Genomic DNA, 23,861 nt, shown 5'->3' on the forward strand with positions numbered 1-23,861 from the left:
CTTTTGACATTCAGAGATCATTCTGGAAGTTTGTACCAACAGTGTTCTACCCTAAATGATCTACAATTTTATTTATCATTTTATGGTTTCAGATGCTTGCCATTAAATCAGCTGTCAATTTCTGGTGTTAAATACTTCAAAAAAATATTGTTTGGTTTTTGTTTTCAGTATTGTTCAGATTTGGGATAAATTTATTGTGTCATAATATTCTTAAACATATAAAATATTTCTTTTAAAATTTAACGATTTCTCAGAATTCCACAGTTACTCAAAATAAATGGCCACATGATGGTACAGCGTTACCTTTTAGGAAAGAAATCTAAGTCCTCAACTAAAAGTCATTTACTGCAGGAAATTCCTTATATGCCAAAACTAGTACTTCCTAATTTAGGGCACTCAATTTTTTAACCAATAATGTATATAAAAATTGTCAGATACTGGTGCAGCATTTTCTTTCTAACACTAACCCAGTTATTCTAATAATGTTGACATGTTTCTGTGGAATCACTTTGTCTTAAGAAGGACAATATTATTCCTGAATTCCTTTCTTCACTAATTTTCACTTTACATTACTCCAACCAATACTATTGTGTCAAACATAGAATAACATTGTAGAAACCACTTATTCTATCATGAAATACTTCTTTAAAGTTCTAAGGAAATTAGCACCAGATTTTGCATTGCTCAACTGCAAATGAAATCACTCACCCCACACTCCACCCAGTGTCACTGTCCTAGCAGTCTTGTCATTACATACACTCTTCATCAAGTCCTTCAGTACAGTTCCACTCAGCACTGTGCCTGCCACTTTGCAGCTGCAGACATGCATAACCAAGGAGGTACCTATGCAGAGCTCAATCAGTCTAAGGACTCAAAAAGACAGCAAATGAAAGCTAAGGGCACTAAGTGTTCCACTTCAGTAACTGAGCAGGAAATAACCTATGCAGAATTAAATCTTCAAAATGCTTCTCAGGATCTTCAAGGGGATGGCAAGAACTACCCCTGCAAAGGTAAAACATTCACTACACACAGTATAATTTTCTAGGATGTGTTCTTTGGGTGTTGGAGTGGAGGGTATGAGTAGGAAATGATCTCCCATATTTTTCTTTTGTGAGGATCAGAGTTTGGAGCAGGAATATAATATTGTAGTTGAAATTTGAGGATGAGCCTTGTTCAAGTGTTGTAATTCATGGTCTTTATCACGTCTCATGGGGTAATATATTTACTGCAAATGCAACGGTATATTCTGAGAGAAGATTACAAGAGTAGATGCAGGTTTGGGGGCCATGCATTTATACGTGACTCCTTGTGCATCATTGGTTCTCTTGTACGTAAATTTCCTAAATGATTATTCCCATCCATCTTTTGTCAGTGTTTTCATTTCTCTTACTACTATTTAGCATCATGTCCAGGGAAGCTCATTGCTGGAATCCTGGGAATCATCTGCCTTATCTTGATGTCCACTGTGATCACAATAGCTGGTATTCTCTGTGAGTATTTGAATGACTACAAGGGATTTTTTCTCTTTGATGATCATCAGTGTCTTAAAATATTACAGAACTTTATGGAATTGTATTTGCTCATTTTAATGCATATATGCCCTAACTGTGGAATGGTTATTCTGAATGCGAATTTGTCAAAAGTAGAAGTAAGGGAATCACTATAGACAGTATCAGACATATATTCAGACTTCATAACTCAAATGCAAGTTATAGGAGAGACCTTATTGAGAAATATAAATAAATTGAGATTGGTTACATCAAATACTCTAAGAAATGGTGATGTTTGGTTCTTAAAGCTTTTGGATTATTTTCCCCCTTGGGTTCATCATTTCCCCCAAGTGTTCATCATTTTATTGATCTTTTACTGGTATATCAATTTTATTCCAGATTTTCTAATTTTAAACAATACAGCAAATTTAAACTAAGAAACTCAAATCATTATGATTTATTTAATTTAATATTAAGTTTGTATGAGCATTGCTTTAATATTTCTAGCTACTGAAGGACCAGTGCGGAATAACACTTCCCTGGAAATAACTACCCAGAAAGGTACACTATCACTTTCAAACCTCATATACTAGTAGAATTTGTATTTTATCTCCGTCTTAAGCTTGGCAAAGATTCTTTTGGGGTAAATTAAGTAGAAAATCACATAATAAATGTTCAGAAATCATGAATATAGAACAATATTATTTCTTATGCTATAATAGGAGGAAATACTCATTTATAATGAGTTCCTGGGGTTCCTGGATGGCTCTTTTAAGTGTCCAACTCTTGGTTTTGATTCCAGTCATAATTCCAGGGTCCTGAGTTTGAGCCCCATTGGGCTCCAGGCTGAGAGCAGAGTCTGCTTGAGATTCTCTATACCTCTCCCTCTGTCCCTCCTGTTTATGCTCTCACTCTCTTAAACAAATAAATAAATAAACATTAAAATAAAATAATAAAATAATCACCATACCCACTATTTCCAATGGCCTCAAATTTACTCCTGTTATAATACGATTAAAGATGAGTCATTAAACAATTCCAAAAGAGTGGTTTTATTCAGTGACTCAAGGGACATGTAGAGATGGACAGTTTTGTGGGTTTACTTTATATGGGCATATAAATTTGGGGATGAAAGCCCAACTCCTTTGAGAGTATATAAGTGTGTGTTTCATTTTATTTTTACAAGCTTATAAGGGTGCATGGATGTGTTATATACATCTGTGTATACACATGCAGGTTGTACCTTTGCATGTTTTAATATTCAAAACTTTTTGGATAATATGTTATAATCTTTCTCCAGGACTTTACTGTGGCCATTGTGCAAAAGGATGGTTTACATATTCCAACAATTGCTATTACATTAGCACTAAAAGAAAACCATGGAACGAGAGTTTGACATCCTGTTCTTCTAAGAACTCTACCCTGCTGAACATAGATGATAAAAAGGAAATGGTAAGATTTCAATGTTTTTGGATTTAATAAAAGCATATCAGTTAATATTATATTTGTAGAGTTCATCCATATTTTTGTACATATTTCTAGTTTATTTTAAAATCTGTTACTATTCCACAGTTTGAGTCTGTGATATTTTATTTACATTTTTATGCCTTTAATGTACACTTAATAATTTCCACTTTGTGCTTTTTGTAGAAAACCATGTTTTCCCAAAAGCTCTTTTGCCTGAAATGACTTTACTATTTAATTTTACAACACATCAAGAAATTTAAAATATGATTGTGCAACTTGTTCACAAATTAGTGGGAATCACATAATTACAAATCAGAGCAAGAAAGAGAAGTTTAGAGCCTCCATTACCCCTGCCAATTTTAATAATGTGGAACACCTTTGTTTATTTTTGGATTTTATATCAATGGAATCAAGCAGTATGAATTTTTATGTCTGTCTCCTTTCACTCTCATATGATATTTGTAATCCATCTCTATATAACATCTGTCTATATTTTGTGAATTTTCAACTGTGTTTTTTGAATGGGACCTTACAAAATCTATTCTCAGAAATTTAGTTCCTTTTTAATATGTGGGAATTACAAATCATTACTTACGGAAAGCTTTTTCTACGTCCTTTTCCACAAATCATATTGATAATAATTTATTAAACATAGCTACATAGTATATGGTATATTTATGGAATGTAAATATGCATTTGTCATAATAAAACAATAATGTATTAATATAACATTGTAATTGTGTTTATAAGTGATTACAATACATTTTCCTCTAACATTAGCATGAAATGGCACAACCTTGGATATGTGTATTTTTCAATATATTATCCCTATATTTATCTAGTTTTTGTGTAAACACACATTATACAAATAGTCCCTTGAGGATAAACTCAGCAGTCTGAAAAAAATTACTACAATAAGTTCTGATGGTTCTACAGCTGTACCATTTTTCTAGGTTGTGAGCCATTGGGATATTCTCTTGTGAGAATAAGTGCTCAAGTGTTTCTCTTGCTCATTTCTCCAAGATAGTGTCCCCTTTCCGTGTCTTAGAAGTCCTTGCCTTATATTTTTTAAATATTTTATTTATTTATTTGCCAGAAAAACACAGCATGAACACAAACAGGGGGAGCAGCAACAGCAGGAGTGAGTAGTGCAGGCTCCTGGCTGAGCAGGGAGCCTGAGAGCTCCAGGCAGAGCTCCATCCCAGGACCCTGCCATCATGACCTGAGCCTAAGGCAGACCATTTAACCAAGTGAGACATCCACGCATCACAAGCCTTTGTCATATTTTATTTTACTTTAATATTTTATTTCATTTTATGTTTAATATTTTTATACATTTATTTTTTATTGGTGTTCAATTTGCCAACATATAGCATAACACCCAGTGCTCATCCCGTCAGGTGCCCACCTCAGTCACCCCCACCTTCTGCCCACCTCTCCTTCCATCACTCCTAGTTCGTTTCCCAGAGTTAGGAGTCTCTCATGTTCTGTCTCCCTCTCTGATGTTTCCCACTCATTTTTTCTCCTTTCCCCTTATTCCCTTTCACTATTTTTTATATTACCCAAATGAATGACACCATATAATGTTTGTCCTTCTCCCATTGACTTATTTCACTCAGCATAAAACCCTCCACTTCCATCCATGTCGAAGCAATGGTGGGTATTTGTCGATTCTAATGGCTGAGTAATATTCCATCGTATACATAAACCACATCTTCTTTATCCACTTATCTTTCGATGGACACCGAGGCTCCTTCCACAGTTTGGCTATTGTGGACATTGCTGCTATAAACATCGGTGTGCAGGTATCCCGGAGTCTCCCTGCATCTGTATCTTTGGGGTAAATTCCCAGCAGGGCAATTGCTGCGTCGTAGGGGAGATCTATTTTTAACTATTTGAGGAACCTCCACACAGTTTTCCAGAGTGGCTGCACCAGTTCACATTCCCACCAACAGTGTAAGAGGGTTCCCTTTTCTCCGCATCCTCTCCAACATTTGTGGTTTCCTGCTTTGTTAATTTTCCCCATTCTCACTGGTGTGAGGTGATATCTCATTGTGGTTTTGATTTGTATTTCCCTGATGGCCAGTGATGAGGAGCATTTTCTCATGTGCTTGTTGGCCATGTCTATGTCTTCCCCTGTGAGATTTCTGTTCATGTCTTTTGCCCATTTCATGATTGGATTATTTGTTTCTTTGCTGTTGAGTTTAATAAGTTCTTCATAGATCTGGGAAACTAGCCCTTTATCTGATATGTCATTTGCAAATATCTTCTCCCATTCTGTAGGTTGTCTTTGAGTTTTGTTGACTGTTCCTTTGCTGTGCAAAAGCTTCTTATCTTGATAAAGTCCCAATAGTTCATTTTTGCTTTTGTTTCTCTTGCCTTCATGGATGAATCTTGCAAGAAGTTACTGTGGCCAAGTTCAAAAAGGGTGTTGCCGGTGTTCTCCTCTAGGATTTTGATGGAATCTTGTCTCACATTAAGATCTTTCATCCATTTTGAGTTTACCTTTGTATATGGTGCAAGAGAGTAGTCTAGTTTCATTCTTGTCAGATTTTAGATATGAGTGCTTTTTAGTTTACGAGTTGAAATGGCTGTGGCTTGCATTTTATTCCCCGACTGGAGTCTTTTAATGATCAGAATTTGAATGTTGTCATGGCCCAATTAATCCCATTTGTGTGTTGGTGATTATTTTGGGCCCGTTTCAGAGGTTCACCAAATTCATGAATATAATTTCTTATATTACCTTCCTGGAGTTATCTTTTCATTTCTCTCTTTATTTTTTAACTTTTAATTAGGTTTTATGATCAAACTGGAATTTATTTTTTGATACTGTGAGATAATATTTATTTATTTATTTTTTGATACTGTGAGATAAGTATTTATTTATTTAATTTTTGATACTGTGAGATAAGTATTTATGATGCTGTGAGATAAAAATGAAGGTCGTAATATTCTACATCATGACCTAATTGATGGGTTATAATTTATAGCAAAATAGATCTTTTCTTCATAAAATCTTTATACATATAAAGTTATGTATATGTTCATATATGTTCTGTTTTTCTCCACATAAATAATATAGATATCAGATGTCTTTATATAGGTAAATATATATGCATATATCACAGTCTACACAGTCTAACACAACCCATAGCACTTTCATTAAGATGTAGAGCCTTACCTTCATGTTCCTTTAATGTGTCCCTTTTATATGTCTTAAATATTTCTGTACACACATTGAGAATCATTGAATGTTATAATTTTGCTTCAACTGATAATTTTACACCAAATATCAAACATTTTAGAAAACACAAGCAGTGAAGGAATGTCCATTAGACCTAATTATAGCTTTGTTCTTTCTTTTGTTCCTTTTCTTGATGATCCAAGTTTCCTTCTTTTATCATTTAATTTCTGATTAGAAAATTCCCTTTAGCAATTCTTTGAGAGTGGGTCTGGTGGTGACACATTTCTTAGTTTTCTTTTATCAGAGAATGTCTTGATTTCCCCTGACATTCCTGAGTTTGATATTTTTGTTGGATAGTCAATGGTTTTTGATTGGAATAATAATACACTTAGTGTCTAAATTTTTCTGTTTTCCTAGCATGCCTTTTTCCTGTTATTTTGACTGGAGAGGAAAGAAAACATTTTTGGGGCTTTTGTGTGTACCGTGGGTGTCTGTGGATTGCCAGCCTCTCTGGCACCAGTCTGGGATATATGAGGTAGAGAGAAATTCCAGGGCACTCACAGGCATTTCATTTCTCATTTCTATAGTACCTGGTTCTGTCAGCTTTCTCATCACCTGCCTGAATCTTCCTGTATCATTTTACACATAATGCCCAGGGGTTTTAGCTAATTTGGGGGAGATACAAGGAAAACCACATCCTATCTTTCTGGTACAGGAAGTCTGATTTGTAAGGGTTTAAGTAATATGTGCTGCTGAAGCAAGCACTGATTTGTAGGGGTTTTAATTTGAATGTTCCAGATTTTAATAGTGTTGAGCATCTTTCCCTGTACTCTTTTGCCCTCCATATATGATTTTGGTGCAGCTTCTTGGCATATTTTGTTTATATTTTTACTTTTTCTTATTTTGCTTTGAGAATTCTGCATGTATCCTGGCAGCAAGTCTTTTATGAGATGTATGATCCGTAAATATTTCCTCTCAAGTCTCTTCTCTTCTAAGAGCAGAAATTATCTTGACGACCTACACTTCATCAAATTGTTCTTTCATGGATCATGCTTCTATGGTTCTTTCTAAGAAATATCTGTTCAATTATAGGATAGGTGTTTTTTTCTAATACATCTTCTTGTAAGTTTATCATTTACACTTTGGATGATAAATTTTTAGCATTTTGTTTACAATATAAAGTATATATACATATATATATAATTAATATTACTTGTCACTGGATTGTTTCCACAGCATTTGTTGTAAGACTACATATTTTATCCATGGAATGACTGTATGTTTGTTGAAACCTGCATTCCATATATGATTGGGTCTAAATTATGCTCTGTCTATTTAGTTTCATTAACCTTGCTACATATTTTTATGTCAATTTCATACTTTAGAAATAGTCTTTTTATTACAATGGGTTTTATTCGACTCTTTGCCCTACAACAGTTTCCGTTTGGTTTTTATTTAGCATTACACTTCTGTCATTCACAAATGTCTAAGTATTCTGTAACGGAGTATGCAAAGCTTTCTGAATTACAACTAAATTATATTAGAAGTTGTATGTTATTGGATATTTTTTTTCTGTTTTAGTTTTCAAAAGTTGTATTTAGTAAGATTTCTTCAATTTTCTGTCTAGTTTCTATATATTTGCATATTTTCATAATAATGCCTTACAGTAATTTTTTAGTGGAATAATGTGCAACAGATGGGTGCACGTGCAAAACATGCCAACAAATGACTGAATTTTCAAGTGTCACATTACACAGAATGAAAATGATTCTACCAGCACTGTGAAATGCCCTCTCATGTTCTCATCTCCATTTACAAAACATTTACATAAATAGAAACATATAGTATGTATATTTTATTTTTGACATTTTTAGGGGAAGCTAAATGTGTGATTTATTCATGTATTTGCGTGAAGTTTAAATTGCCCAAACTCCTTGCTGTTCCATTGTCTGATTCGACTACAGTCAGAATCCGTTCTATTGCTGATGCCCTTGAATATTTGAGCATTCATCCTTTGGGGCTACCGTGAGTTATTCTGCTATCCATACCTCACAGTCAGCTTTCAGCTAAGTATGTGTTTATCTTCTCTTCCTTAACTTCAATTGGCTCCTCTCTGTATAGCTACTTGAGAGGGAAGCTACTCAGATCATGCATTTCTAATGTTCTTCCTTTTCTAAGTGAGAAAGCTACAAATTGTCTCTAAACATTACTTTAGTTTCCCCATAAAAGTCTTGAAATATTCTGTTCAGAGTCGTCCAGCACAAGGTAATCTCTGTCATCTAGTACAAGGTATTTTCATAGATTTCATCCCTGAACTGTAAATTTTTCAGAAGTGTATCACTTTCCGCAGGTTTGGAAATCCCCCAAATTTCTTTCTGTTGTTGCATCTAATTTATTCCTTTGTCTTCAGAGAATATACGTTGAATATCTCCATCCTTGAAATGTTTGATCCTTATTTATGACCTAAACCCCTTCTATATGTCAATTATGTCAAGCTGGTTTTGATAGTCTTCCATCGTCCTGATTTTGTGACTTGCTGTGTTATCACTTATTTACAGAAGATCTTTTAAGTCTTCCACTGTACCACTGAATTGTTTCTTTATCCTTCCAAATCAGTCAGTTTCTATTTCTTGTATTTAAGGGTTCTGTTTTTAGGTGAATAATAGATGTTTATCATTGTTTTATCTTCTCATATTGACAGCCTTAGTGTGTAGAAATGTTTTTGTTTTGTTTTCTAATAATATTTCTTGTTTTAATAGCAACTGTCTGATATTAGAATAGCTGTTTGTGCTCACTTCTGGGGTTATTGTTTGTAGATCTTTTGCTATCTTTTTATGTTCACCTGTTCTATCTTTAGGTCTAAGGTGTGTGTTACAGAGAGGGTATGGATAGATCTTACATTTTTATTCAGAGTGACAATTTCTGTCTTTTTACTAGAATACTTATTTAATTCACATGAGTGTCATTACTGGGACGGTTGGATTTAGGTCTCTCATTTGCTGTCATTCTATGTTTAGGTTTTGTTTTCTTCTTCCACCTTACCTGTATTAAACATCTTATTTTAGGGTTCCATTTTAATTTCTCTATTGTTGTCTCAGCTATATTCTTATTTCCTTAGTAGGAGCCGTAGGTATCACAAATATACTTTTGGGTTGTTTTTGTGTGTGTGTGTGTGTTGTTGAGATATAATTGACATAACATTGTTTAAATTAAAGGCATAAATGTGTTCATATGATACATTTATATACTACAGCGTGATTACTATGGTAATCTTAGATAACAATTCTCTTATGTCACATATTTATCATTTTTTGTGGGTGTCAAGAACAGCTAAGATTTAATCACAGGATCTTTGAGATTTATAATAGAGTAATGCTGACTATAATCACTATATTGTACACAAAACTTTCAGAACTTATTAACTACTGGTTATAATTTTGTATTCTTAAACATCTCCCCCTTCCTCCCCACGCCGCTCCTGGTAAAGAACATTCTATTCTTTGATTTTACTAGATCAGTGTTTCAGATTCTACACGTAAGTGACACCATACAGTATTTGTCGATCTTGCCTCACTTTTGTCACTTAAGAGAATGCCTCCAAAGTCCATTCATTTTTCACAAATGGGAAGATTTCCTTCTCTCTCATGACTGAATACTATTTCAGTGTGTGTGTGTGTGTGTGTATCATACTTTCTTTAACCATTTATCTGTTGGCAGATATTTAGTTTCCTTCAATATCTTGGCTATCGCGAATAACATTGCAATGAGCATGGGTGTGCAGATATGCCGCTGAGATACTGATTTCAGTTCTTTTAAATATGTACGCAAGAGTGACATTGCGGATTCATATGATAGTTTTATTTGTAATTGCTTGAAAAGTTGCTATACTATTTTCCCTTATACAGCCACCAATTTACATTTCCTGCAAAGGATTTCTTATTCGTCACATCCTCACCAATATTCTCTTATCTTTCTGGAAGAAACCATTTTAACAGGTTAGAGGTCATATCTCTTGTGGTTTTGATTGGCATTTCCATGATGATTAGTGATTCTGTGCACTTATCATGAACTTATTGGCCAATTGTATGTCTTCATAAAAATGTCTACCTAGGTTCTTTGCCATTTTTTGAAATTGTATTATTTTCTCTTTTATTGCATTGTAATGAGTTCTTTATATATTTTGGATATTGCTCCCTTATTTGATAAATGGTTTACATTTTTTCCTTGTTCTGTACATTGTTCTTCCAACATCTTTTCAACTCTCATTATTTTCTTTGCTGTGTACATTAGCTTAATGCAGTCCTATTTTTCTATGTGGTTTGCCTGTCTTTTCAAGACGTCCAAGAAATCATAGCTGACACCTATTTCAAAGATATGTTTTCTTTCTTTCTTAAAAAAGATTTTATTTATTTATTCATGAGAGACAGAGAGAGAGAGAGAGAGAGAGAGAGAGAGAGAGAGGCAGAGACATAGGCAGAGGGAAAAACAGATTCCATGCAAGGAACCTGATGTGGGACTTGATCCCAGGACTGCAGGATCATGCCCCAAGCTGAAGGCAATGCTCAACCACTGAGCCACCCAGGCGTCCCAAGGACAGTTTTTCTTTTGTCTCTACCAGTGATATTATATTTTTATATGTTTCTATGGTACTTATTTTCATCTCTTTTTTCACCTTTAAAATTCCTTTTAGCTTTTCTTTAAAAGGAGTTTTTAAAGGGTAGGACTAGGTTAAATTCTTTTCTGACACATGGTTTTAACAGGCTACCACTGGAGTGATGCTGCTGCTCACTTCTGACTGCCATCTGGGGTGAGAGTTGAAACTTTGACAAGCCATCCCTGAGGATTCTTTGAAAGCCTCTATCTCCTCTTCATTTCTGAATGAGAAGTTGCTGAGTAATGTATTCTTGGTTGACAGTTGTTATTCCCTTTGACCACTTTAGAAATATCATCCACTTTCTCCTGTCTTACCCATGGGAGGAACATATATTGCTGGGAGGCTCCTTTTTGGTGGTGGTATGGCATGCCACCTTCAGAGCCCTCAAACAGTATTGGATCTCTTGCCCAAGATAGGCACAGATGGAACTACCATAGTGCCTGTGTGATTGTGATCAGGTTCACTTTCTGTGGCATTGGTACTGGTGTCTAGGATGGAGACAAGTACGCATATTTCCTGGACACTGTATATGTGTCCTAGCATCTCACCATTGTGACCCTGTCTGGCAGTGACACTGGTTCTGGGATGATAAGCTTCAATGGGTGCTCAGAGCCATAGGAAAGGGTATCATAGTAGCATAGTCTAGGGATGATTGTCAATGTTTCAACTTTATCCCAAGCAACAATCACAGGACAGCAGCAGGATCCAGTGGTGTTTTGATAAAGCCATGTCAGGTCCCAGCGACCTGGGAACAGAGCTCAGGCAGCCTATCCCACAATGGCAATTCAAGCTGTCCTCTGGGCGCTGAAAGTGTGTCTTGATTGATACAGTATCACTAATGAGGCCTTCATAGAACACTATTTTATTATAGAACAGGGAACATGTACTTCTAAGAATGTCATACTGAATTCAGCTAGGACTAGTTTCTGAACACTAATTATGCATGTCTTTTCCTAGACTGTATTCATGAGCCCGCATTGGTGAGTTGAAATGGAGCATTCACGATGACAGTGCATCACAAAAATTAATAAATGCTAACTAAAATAAAGTGTTATAGATTTGACCATACAGTGCTATAATGATGGCTTTTAAAAAAGATTTTATTTATTCATTTGACAGAGAGATAATGAGCAGAAAGTAGAAGCAGAGGGAGAAAGAGAAGCAGACTCTCCACTGAACAGGAAGTCCAACAGTGGAGAGGAGGGTATGGCTCCTTCCCAGGACCCAGGGATCTTGACGTGAGCTCAAGGCAGATGTTAAATCATCTGAGCCACCCAGGTGCCCCATTATGATGGTTTCAAAAAATCTTATCAGTTGTTTTGCTGAAATTATAATTCTTGTTTGAAGAGTCTTTTTGTATTATTTTCTTTTGTTTTGTTTTCTTTTTTTGTGGGGCGAAGTTGATTTGTTTCTCATTTTTTTGGTATGTTCAGCTCTGAATTTGACCTTCCTTTTTTTTCTTTATTATTTCTGGTGAAAATTCATCTATTATTTATCTTGTTACTTTTCTAATTGTAATGAGTGGTTTTTCTCTTGCTATTGTCTAGATCATCTCTTTTTGTTTGTTTGTTCTTTATTTTTTAAGTTGTGGCAAAAAAATCACATAACACAAAAGAACTCAGAGAAAGCATAGATTTTCTGTATTCTCCTTTTGTTTATTGTCTGCATGTGTAGCACATAGACTCTCATTTTCAGTATCCCTCAGTGCAGAGATTCATTTGCTACAATTAATAAACCTATATTGACACATCTTTATCATCTAAAGACCATCGTTTACATTAAGGTTATCTCTTGATGTTGTGTGTTTTATGAGTTTGGAGAAATATGTAATGATATGTATCAACCAGTATGGAGTTATACAGAATGGTTTTACTGCGTAAAAATTCCTTTATGCTCTGTCTATCCATCCTTCCTTCTCTGCCAAACCCTGTCAAATACTGATCTTTCACTGTCTCCAAAGTTTTGTTTCTTCCAGACTGTGATATATTGGAAATTGTACATTCTCACATCTTACATTATATTTAACTGCATCAGGGACATCTGGCTGGCTCTCAGCAGTTGAGCATCAGCCTTCAGAAGCTCAGGGCGTGATCCCAGGTTTGGGGATCCAGTCCCACATAGGGCTCCCTCGAGGAGCCTACTTTTCCCTCTGCCTATGTCTCTGCTTCTCTCTGTGTGTCTCTCATAAATAAATGAATCACAAAAAATCTAAATGTGTATTATATATATATATATATATATATATATATATATATATAAACTGCATCATACATCTTTTTTCCCTAAATTTTTATTTAAACTCTAGTTAAGTTACATATAGTGTAATATTGGCATCATGTGTAGAATTTAATGGTTAAAAAGATACATATAATACTCAGAGCTCAACACAACAAGTGCCTTCCTTAATACCCATCACCATTTTAGTCCATCCCCCACCTTCATACTCACCATCAACCCTCAGTTTGGTCTCTGTAATTAAGGGTCTCTTAAGTTTGCTTCCCTCTCTTTTTTCCCCTTCCCCTATGTTCATCTGGTTTGTTTCTTAAATTCCACATATGAGTGAAAAGATATAGTATTTGTCTTTCTCTGATGGACTTTTTTCACTTAACATAACACACTCTAGCTCCACCCAAGTTTTTGCAAATGGCAAGACTTCATTCTTACTGATGGGTGAGCAATATTCCATTGTGTATGCATATATCTTCATCTACTTATCATTCTTGGACATTTTGGGCGTTTTTGATAATTTGATTATTATTAACTATATCATGCATTTTAACCAACTTTAAGCATACAATTATGGAATGCTAAATATATACACATTGTTGCCCAACAGATCTCTACAACTTTCACCTCGTAAAACTCAAACGTCATCCTCATTGTGGAGTAATTCCCTTTCTCCACTATCCTTCAGACTTTAGGAATCACCATTCTATTTTCTGTTTCTATCAGTTAGACTACAAAAGAGGTTTCATATAAGTGAGATCATATACTTTTTTTCCCCCATGTATGTGTGGACCTCCTGATTTTAATGGGTATAATGTCCTCTGGTTTCATCTGCATTGTAGCATGTGATAGGAGTTCCTTCCTTTTTAAGGATGAATAGTAATATTACATTGTCATGTATATACTATGCTTTCTTGATCTGTTCATCCATTAGTGGACAATTGAGTTGCTTCTACCACTTGGCTGTTGGAAATAATTCTGCAGTAAACACACAAATAATGATATCTTTTTGAGCTCTTGCTTTCAATTCTTTTAGATATTTTCCTACTTGTGAGATTTGAGCTCTTGCTTTCAATTCTTTTAGATATTTTCCTACTTGTGAGATTTGGTTCAAAAGGTATTTTATTTTTAATTTCTGGAAGAAGCTCCAGACTGTTTTTCATAATGGCTGACAAATTTACATTCCCAACACAATGTACAAGGGTCCTCTTTTACCACCTCCTTAGTGACACTTTTTTTGATAGTATTCATCCTAATAGTAGAAGTGATATCTCATTGAGGTTTTGATTTGCATTGTTCTGATAATTACTGATACACAGCATCTTTTCATATGCTTTTTGACTATTTATATGTTTTCTTTGGAAAAATGGTGAGTCAATGGCTTTCCCCATTTTGTAATTGGGTTGATTGTTTTTTGGTGTTTTTATCGACTTAGATGATTCTTCATGTATTCTGGATATGAATTCCTTTTTTGAGATGTAATTTTGCAATTGTTTTTTCCCACCCTTTCTGTCTTTTCATTCTGTTGATCATGCCCTTTCATGCACAGAAATGTTTAGTTCGGAGTAGCCCGTTTGCCTACAATGGACTTTTCCTTTGTGGTCTGTGTTTTTGCTGGCTTATCCAAGAAATCGTTGCTACACAAAATGTTGGCACACTTCCCCCATGTTCCGTTTATGGAATTTTATAGTTTTACATGATATGTTTAAGTCTTTGGTCCATTTTGAGTTAGTTTGAATATATGGTGTAAATATTAATGTCCAGTCATTTTTTGCATGTGGATAGTCTGTTTCCCAATCCTGTTTGTGAAAGATACAGTCCCTTTCCTATTGAATGGTCTTGGCGTCCTCATCAAAAATGATTAGAGTGAATATACTTTATGTTCAGATACACTTTTCAGTTATTTTTTCCATTGGCGATTTAGGGCCTAGACCATCCTATTCCTTCATCTTGCTCTTGTCATTGCCCTCCAGTGTGAACTAGTGTCTTGTGCAGATACGGATTCCGTGGTAGGTATGTGGTCTAAGGCTGCTGGAGGTGGAAGATCTATAACTCATTCCATGATTTTCACACTGACTTGAGTCACCTCATAATCCTGTTCCCTCAGGAGTATTACTTGGTCTGTATTTGCATGTGTTCTAGAGTCATTTCATTGTTTTCTGTATTTCTGTGTTATTTTTACTTTCTTGAGCCTCTAAAGTTAAAAAATATTTTTAGAATACATTTAAGAATTTGTTCACTCACTGTAACTTTCGATGGTGTTTCTGGTTGTGGTTTATGTTTTTAACTCCTGCTTCTTTTCTCCTTCTCAGACTGTATTTAGACCTATGCTGGTTTTCCTATTTGGAGGATTTCCGAGCTCTGCTAATTTTGCTCTCCTTTTTCTCTCGTTCTATGAGTGAATAATTTTTTTTACTACTTCCTCAGATTCATCAGTTTTTTTCTATTGCATCTCAAATTTTCCATAGTTTATTAATGAAATTCATTTAGGTATGCATTTATAAATACAAAATTTTTCTGTGGTTTATTCATATATTTTATTTCTCGATATACTCTACTTGCTATGTTGAGGCCATCATATGTTCATTTAGTTATCTGAACTAAGTTTTCTTTGTAATATACATATATTGTTAAATATGAGTTTAAAGCATTTTTTCTAATAAATGTAACATAATAACCCAGTAGAGGTTTATGCTGACCTATGTTTTCCCCTAATTTAGAATACATCTTCTAAGTTCATTGCATGGTTTTAAAAATTTTTAGATATTTTTGAAACATTAGCAATTATTCTTTTTATTTCAGTTTTTAGATTTATTATTTTTGAGGTTACATAAACTTTACAGCATAATTTTTTTCCTGAAGTGGGCTTGCTGATATACATTTTTAAATATTTTTTAAATTTATTTTTATTTAGTTATGATAAACATAGAGAGAGAGAGAGAGAGGCAGAGACACAGGCAGAGGAGAGGGAGAAGCAGGCTCCAGGCCGGGAGCCCGACGGGACTCGATCCCGGGACTCCAGGATCGCGCCCTGGGCCAAAGGCAGGCAAAACCGCTGAGGCACCCAGGGATCCCCTTTAAATATTTTATTTATTATTTGAGAGACAGAAAAACAGGAAGCAGCATGGCAGAGGTAGAAGGAGAAGCAGACTCCCTGCCAAGCACAGAGCACAACATAGAGCTCCATCCCAGGACCCTTTGATCATGACCTGAGCCTAAGGCAAAAGTTGAATCAACAGAGCCACCCAGGTGTCAGGCCAACTGATATTTTTTTTTTTCAGTGTTTCCAAATTCTTTTTTTTCAAATTTTTTATCTCATTCCTAGGCATTGTCCTTGTGATTTTGTAGCTTCAACATCGTCCATAGTTTTTTTTTTTAACTCTGTTCAAACAATGCAAGTCAGTTGGATTTCTACTTCTGCAATGCCATGTGATGTGATGTGGTGTGTGTGTGTGTGTGTGTGTGTGTGTGAATGTGGGAGAGGAGTGCTCACAGCTTTAAAATCAGGTCTTAAGGATGCTTTTGCTTTTACTGTATACTGGCTTCATCTTGATCTCCTCTCCCTGTGCCCATATTTTTTCCATCGACCAAAAGTGTATAGAGATCTCATGTCAACTCCTCTATTATACTCTTACATATCTTCCCATTATATTTATGGGGATTGCAGTGCTTAACCCAAGACCAAAGCCTCTGACTAGTAAATATACGAGTTTTCCTCATTCATTAACAAGCAAAATCAGCACTTTGAGCTGAAAAACCAATGGGCTATTTCTCTCCTTTCCCCAGTGCTAATCAATTCTCTCCAATGGCACCAGCACTATTGCTTTTTGCAGTTGCTCCAAATTATACAACTGCATGCATCTGGATCACTGAGCTAGGATGAGCAGGTAGGGAGACATGAGAGCAGTGCTAAGTAACAAGATTACAGATGTGCTTCTTCTTACTTGAGTCTCTAGGAGTTTATCAAAGATAGATATTTCACAAATTATTACTGACTTTTGATCAATTATCAGAACCCTGAAATTGTTACTTTTCTTAGTCTTCTTCACTTAGTCCTACTAAGATATTTTTATAATGTGTCCAGTGTATAACATTATATTATAATCTGAAAGATTATATAAAGAATTAACTTTATATTTTGGTATAAAATTCAAATGAGTATAAGAGCTTTTATTTAACTTCTAAAAAAACTGTTTTCTCATAGTCTTTGTTCAGTCACCTCATTCGTTCTTCATGGATTATAGACTACCAAAGAATCAGTATTAATTCACCTGTGTGCACAAAGGTCTCCACTTTCTTTTCTAAAGCGTAAGTGTCATGACAACTTTTGTATTTTATGCCTGAGAAGGATTAATCTTACAAATAAGTACAAATGTGAGCAATTATATAAACACAATTGTTGAAGTGTTTCCATTGGAAAATTACATGGGGAATATTCCGATTTAGGCATATATTAGTCTAATTAAATTGTTTATTCTTCAAAATATTGTATTATATATTTTTAGGGTAATGAGATATAATCTCTCTCTTTCAGATTGCCGATTTCTTCAGAGAGCAACAAGAATTGTCCATATTTCAACTTTGACTCAAACAAAGGTTGTTTTGAATCTTGCTTAGATCTAAAAACATATGTTTGTAAACATCAGATAATTTAGCTACCTATTTCCATATAACACTGTCTCCCCATGTATAAAATCTGAGAACTTAGCTACCTATTTTAGTGTAATGCTATCTCCCCATCTGTAAAGAGCATAATTCTCATTTCTTCAATAGCCATACAAATATTTTCTCCAAAATCATTTTTAGAACAAGATTCACAACAAAATTAAGATGAAAGTACACAGCTATCCTATATTGTCACTGTATACACACATACATGGCCTCTCTCATTATCAGCATCACTCACTAGAATGGTTCACTTGTTACCAATCACTGTGGATTCATCATAATCACCCAAAGTCCAAAGTATGCTTGAGGTTTCATTATGATGTTGCAGAATTATTTTTTAATGTTTATCTATATTATTGTAAACAATATATACTCAAGGTACATATGCATTTCTTACCTTTAGCTATTTAAATTATATATATACATATATATAACATATACATAAATTACAAATTATTGTGACAAGGAGTATTATTGTAAAGTCTTCAATAAGGTGATCAATCCACTTATATTTCCAAATTAATTGATTTGTCTTAGCCCTCACAGGGGCTGCAGATAAAGGTTGAACACATAGAGTGGTAATGTTATCAGTCAGAATAAAAATTAGTCAGGAGACAGAAACCAGGGGATGCTTGGTAAACAATTATTATCCATTTATAAGGGAAAGCCTGCTGAGAGGAAAGGCAGCTAAAATAAAGAACATCATAAAGAGTTTCTTAGGGTTGAGGGAGAAGACCCAAAGGAGAGATCACTGGGAAGCCAGGTCTACTCTCTGAAGATGGGTTGTAGATGTTATTGAAGACAATGTGCCTACACACAGGTGCAAGGCAGATATGCTCACAAGATTGGCTTGGGACAGAGCAGCTGCGCAGTCCACAGGCTGAACTTGGTGAAGATAAATCTCAGGCTGTGATTGGCAAGAGGGATGAATCTCTGCAAGAGTGTTAGAAGGCACAGAGCAGAAGGCAGGAAGATTTCACAGGACTCCCTGTATGCATGCAGCTGGCTACCAAGCCATACTGGCAAAAGGCCCTGAAAACACCAAGAAACCAGAAAGAAGAGCCATTTCTGCTGCACTGTCTCTCAATTGCCTTTAGCAACATAACTCAATCTCATGTGAGTTGACAAAGGAGAGAAGTTTATAGCACCTAGCTCCATTATCAGAGAACAGTAAGGGCAGTAAGGGATTGATGTGGGGCTGAGAGTACTCAGTTGTTAACAGGCACTCAGGGTGATCATGCAGCCAGCACAGGGTGGCTATATAAGAGCCTTTCACATCTGCCCCACTTCCTCAGATCATGGAACCAACATTATCTTCAGAATCACTTTCAGTAAAGCACAACTCAAATTAGATTCATTTTGATAGAGATTAGGTTTTCCTCAATCAAAAATAACCCATGTCCTTTAATATTTCTTCTTGCGTGTTGCTTTCCTTACCTGGATTTCAGATATTTTGGAAGGTATCTGGTTTTTTTTTTTTTTTTTAGGTATCTGGTTTTATTAAAGTCTCTAGGAACTCACTTCTGTCACTCTCTACTCATGCTAGAAAATATTTGATGTAAAAAATAAAATGTTAAAGTGAATAAAAGAGTAAAAGTATGAAGATTTTGGTATTTTTGGTATTGCCACAATTCATGACAAACTTTAGTAATTTGATAATGGTTTAGATATTTTTACCCTAGTACAGTTATAAGCGGGGGAGAGAAATTAAACAGGATAATTATTTGCAAAACAAATTCATATTGCATATACAACTATTTCTTTGAATATAGACATTCTTCATATTCCATACTGATTCTATATACTTCAAAAGAGAAATTATATGAATATTCAAAATCAAATTCATATAATTGTAAATGGTAGCTATAACTAAGTTACCAAAGTTAGGCTACAAACAAGCCAAGATTGCACTAACATTGGAAAATAAGCATTTATTTCTAATTTACCAGTTTGTTCTTTGACTGGCTTTAGTGATCGAGGCTTGGCATGCATGGGAGTGGCTCAAGAGTGCACATTAAACTCAGACATTTTTTTATTTATTTGATTCTTGGAAAAGCAGGTTAGCTGGTATATGACATTATATAGCAGAAATTAGTGGCTAGAGAAATGTGATTCTTATCGCCTGTACTCTGAACCCATATCAATCACAATTCCACTCACATTATATTGTAAAAATAAGTCACGTAGCTGAACTCAACACGGATTTTCTGCAAGATGCAGTCCTTTCAAAGTGGCCAGATGGTAATAATATAGTTTTTATTGAACAGTAACCTAATCTATCATAATGGCCTTAGGAATATGTTTCTCATTATATTTCATGAGATAGAGAAGGTGGTTTGTAAAAGAAAAGTATTGGGAAATAGATGGAAAATTTAGTACTTTCTTCACTTCTCATCTAGTTTTTGTCTCCTCAGTGCCAAATAGGTTGTAGTTTCATAGAGTGGTGAACATCATCATATAGATGCTTGCAGAAGGTCACTGATCAATTTACAAATGGGAATAAGCAAGTAGGGGGGTAAAGTTTAAGGATTTTGGCAGTGAAACCATGCCTCTTCAATGTAACTTCTAAATGCACACTTTAGGCCTGTGAGTCAGTTTATATAACTGTTCTAGCTCAATTTCCTGTCCTGGGAAATATGATAGATACAGATTTTATTCACAGAGTTACTTGAAGATTATTTGGGCAGTACTTCTTGGCACACAAGTATTCTCTAGATCAGGCATTTTGACTTAAGAGCTTGTTGCTTCATTTCCATCTCCTGTGACATGATGACTATAATTGTAGACACCCCACATGGCTGATCTGAGGATCAGTAATAAAATGTCTAATTATCCTGAAAATATCACCACATGATATTCTTGGTATATGTGATAATATTTTCCTATTTTGCTTTTCCAAATATTCAACAAAAACTGATTTCCAAAAAACTCAGGCTCTGATACTATCTTCTTCCCCTCATCTGTCTGAATCTCAATTTTTTATGACATATTACTTTCACTGGGCATCAGAACTATAATATGACTTAACCAATCCCATCAAATATATTGAAGATTTTTTTTTCATTTTAAAACAGAGTTTTAAAAATTCAGTTCATGTCATGTATGGACACTATACAAGGGTAAGTTTTTTTGGACATGCATTTCCATATTTGCAATCAAGTTGCAATTTCTGTTCTTTCTTTATTGGTCAAGAACTCTAGTCTCCTCACCCAATGTTTCACTCTGGACCTCTATACATGTTGTCTCTTCTGGAAATAAAGAACTTTTGACAGGAATTGTCAAGGTTTGGCAAGATAGCCAGTGTGGATCCTAGTTTTGGGGAACCTACTGGGTCCTGGGGAAAGAAGACACTGAAATGCCCTTTCCCAACCAGTGTTGTGTATCCCACCCACATCTATGTATTTCTTACCATTGAGAAGCAAGAAAAGTAAGAGGGAAGTTACTTTAAAATAATATTGTGATGTAGAACACCTCCCATTTTTTCCCCAGTCTTTTTTGACATATCTACATACTTCTGAAGAAGGTGCCTAATGTCTCACATGTACCCATAAGAAGCCATGGAAAATCTTTGGTAGAGTGAGCTTAAGTTAGATGATCCACCAAAACCACTGGAGACATATAAATATGGAAAAATGTTTTCATGGAGGTAATCAAGTGTGAAGCTCAAATAGAGTGTCACAGATATATTTCTGGAACTTGCTGTCAGTTAGGTGACTCTTTTTGACTCAGTTGATGGCTTCAGGGTCATGAGATCTAGCCTGGCCTCAGGCTCTGGGCTCAGGGTGGAGTCTGTGGAAGACTCACTCTCCCTTGGCCTCTTCTCCTCCCCCTTCTCTCTTTCAAATAAATCAATCTTAAGAAAAAAAAGACCACGCTGTCTTGATGATGATAGCTTTATAATACAGCATGAAGTCCAGAAGTGTGATTCATCCTGCTTTGATTTACTTGTTCAACATTACTTTGGCTTCTTTTGGGGAAGTGCTGAGAGTGGACAGCATTGTTGTGCCTGACTCTCTTACATTGTTGGTGGGAATGCAAACTGGTACAGTCATTCTGGAAAACAGCATGGAGGTTCCACAAAAAGTTAAAAATAAAGTTACTCTATGACCAAGCAAATGTACTACATGATATTTATTCAAAGGATACTAACATTGTGATTTGAAGGGGCAAGTGCACCCCAATGTTTAGAGCAGCAAACATTGGCCCAAAATAGCCAAAATATGAAAAAACCCTTGATGTCCATCAACAGATGAATGGATAAAGAAGATGTGGTCTATATAAATTGGAATATTACTCAGCCATTAATAAGAATGAATCTTGCCATGTGCAATGATGTGGATAGGACTGGAGGGTGTTATGCTACGGGAAATAAGTCACTCAGAGAAAGACAAATACCGTATGATTTCACTCATATGTGGAATCTAAGACACAAAACAGATGAAAGTAAGAAATGAGAAGAAAAAATTAAATAAGATGAAAATTGAGAGAGAAGTAAACCATAAGAGATGCTAAATAATGCAGAACAAATTGAGGGCTCCTGTAGAGAAAGGTTGTTGGATGGGGTAGCTAGGTGATGGTTATTAAGGAGGGCAGGTGATATGATGAGCACTGGGTGTTATATGCACCTGATGAATCACTAAAGTCTGTCTCTGAAACTAATAAAAAGGAAAGAAACAAAAAAAAAAAGAAAAAGAAAAGAAAGAAGAAAGGGGAAAAATCACAGAGAAGGCAGGATACAAAGATCAATATGATACTTTTCTCTGTGTCTAACTTTCTGAGAATCTGTATTAGGTATTGAATAGAATGGGTTTGTTCTCAATCCCAAATAAACAGTACTCATTTCAGTACTAAATCCAGAGGAAGGTAGCACCCTTTTACTTTTTTGCAGACGAGTAGAAAGTATATTCTATGCAGGCCCTCAGTTCCAAAGAAAATGTGAAAAGGACAAAGTTGTTTGTCCAATCTTGGGTACTAAATTTATTAATCTGAAAATTTTATTTTCTGGTCATTAAGGAGTGTAAGTGATAGATAAAATAAGATTATAGCTGACACGTTGTGTTTTGGCGATAGGCAGACAGACAGGCAGACGCAAAATAAGATTATAGCATTTTAAAAATGTTGCTCTGCCCTTGATTACAGCCAGTGTTTGTGCTTCCTCCTAGGGCAACATGTAAACATCTAGCTTTTGCCCCCTCAAATGCTCTGGATTGGAGAAAAATAATGATGCAATCTGAAGGTGTTCAAAAACAATTTTTACAAGAAAGATCAACATGATAATACCAAAAGTTGTGACATGCATAATTAGTATCTTACAAGGAGGGGGAAATGATGAGCACAGAGTATTTGAAGAATTAATGGCTGAAGCAACTTCAAATTTGTTAAAAAAAACACCAAGTTAAATTCAGGAAACCAAGCAAAATCTTAATAAAAAAATAAAAATAAAAACTAAATCACAAGTGGGCACATTGTAGACATATTTCTGAAGCCGATTAACAGATATTAAAAGCAATAGGAGAATAACAACACTTTCTATGCCTACACACTCGTTACATATAATGAAATTTAGGAGGTAATAGAAGATTCATCTCAAGTAAAAAACCCTGCCAACCCAGAATTCCATATCATTAATGGTCTTCCAGAATGAGTGTAAATGATATTTTCAAACAACTACTCAGAACATCTATCACCAGCAGGCCTGCAGTGCAAGAAGTGCTAAAGGAAGGAAATTTCCCAGGTTCACATGTAATAGTTTCATTTGGAAACTGGGTCTTTGGGAAGGCATGAGGACATGTAAAGTTATAAATATTGAGGTACATATGGAAGACAATCTTCTGCTAATTTCTTTGCATTGTGCTTGACCATTGAAAGCAAAGTTTGCAAATTTCTTCCAGTGTTTACCATGTATGTAAGATGTGATATATGTGACAACTTTACACCATAATGGAAAGAAGAGGTGATCGATAAACCTGCTCTGTACAAGATTTCTTAAGCTGCACAATTAATTCCACTTGGACTTGTGAAAAGTTGAGTGTGTAGTGTAATGTTCGAACAACCCCTAAAACTGTAATGTAAACATGGATAGCCTAGAAGCCAATAAACTAATTGAAATAGAGTTCTAAAAAATACTCAAATAATCACAGAGAAGGCAGCACAGAATGCACAAGGACAAAAT

General features: G+C 35.2%; 1 protein-coding gene across 13 annotated transcripts in view; it reads left to right on the forward strand.

Annotated features, from left to right (window-relative positions):
- Positions 1–23,654, forward strand: part of LOC140617499 (NKG2-A/NKG2-B type II integral membrane protein-like) — a 63,643-nt gene extending 39,989 nt beyond the window's left edge. For 3 of the 13 annotated variants that reach the window (XM_072799026.1, XM_072799027.1, XM_072799025.1), the window contains exons 11-15: positions 1,401–1,490; positions 1,998–2,051; positions 2,791–2,942; positions 17,226–17,329; positions 17,556–19,190. In XM_072799026.1, the coding sequence (XP_072655127.1) occupies positions 1,401–1,490; positions 1,998–2,051; positions 2,791–2,942; positions 17,226–17,329; positions 17,556–17,676 (521 nt within the window). In that variant the 3' untranslated portion in view covers positions 17,677–19,190. Of the gene's footprint in view, positions 1–1,400; positions 1,491–1,997; positions 2,052–2,790; positions 2,943–11,914; positions 12,074–17,225; positions 17,330–17,555; positions 19,194–22,851 lie in introns of those variants that run through there. The other 10 variants (XM_072799024.1, XM_072799029.1, XM_072799033.1 and 7 more) reach the window with 7 other exon arrangements.
- The last annotated feature ends 207 nt before the right edge of the window (positions 23,655–23,861 follow it).

This window comes from Canis lupus, chromosome 25, assembly GCF_048164855.1.
Source record: "Canis lupus baileyi chromosome 25, mCanLup2.hap1, whole genome shotgun sequence".
NCBI lineage: Eukaryota > Metazoa > Chordata > Mammalia > Carnivora > Canidae > Canis > Canis lupus.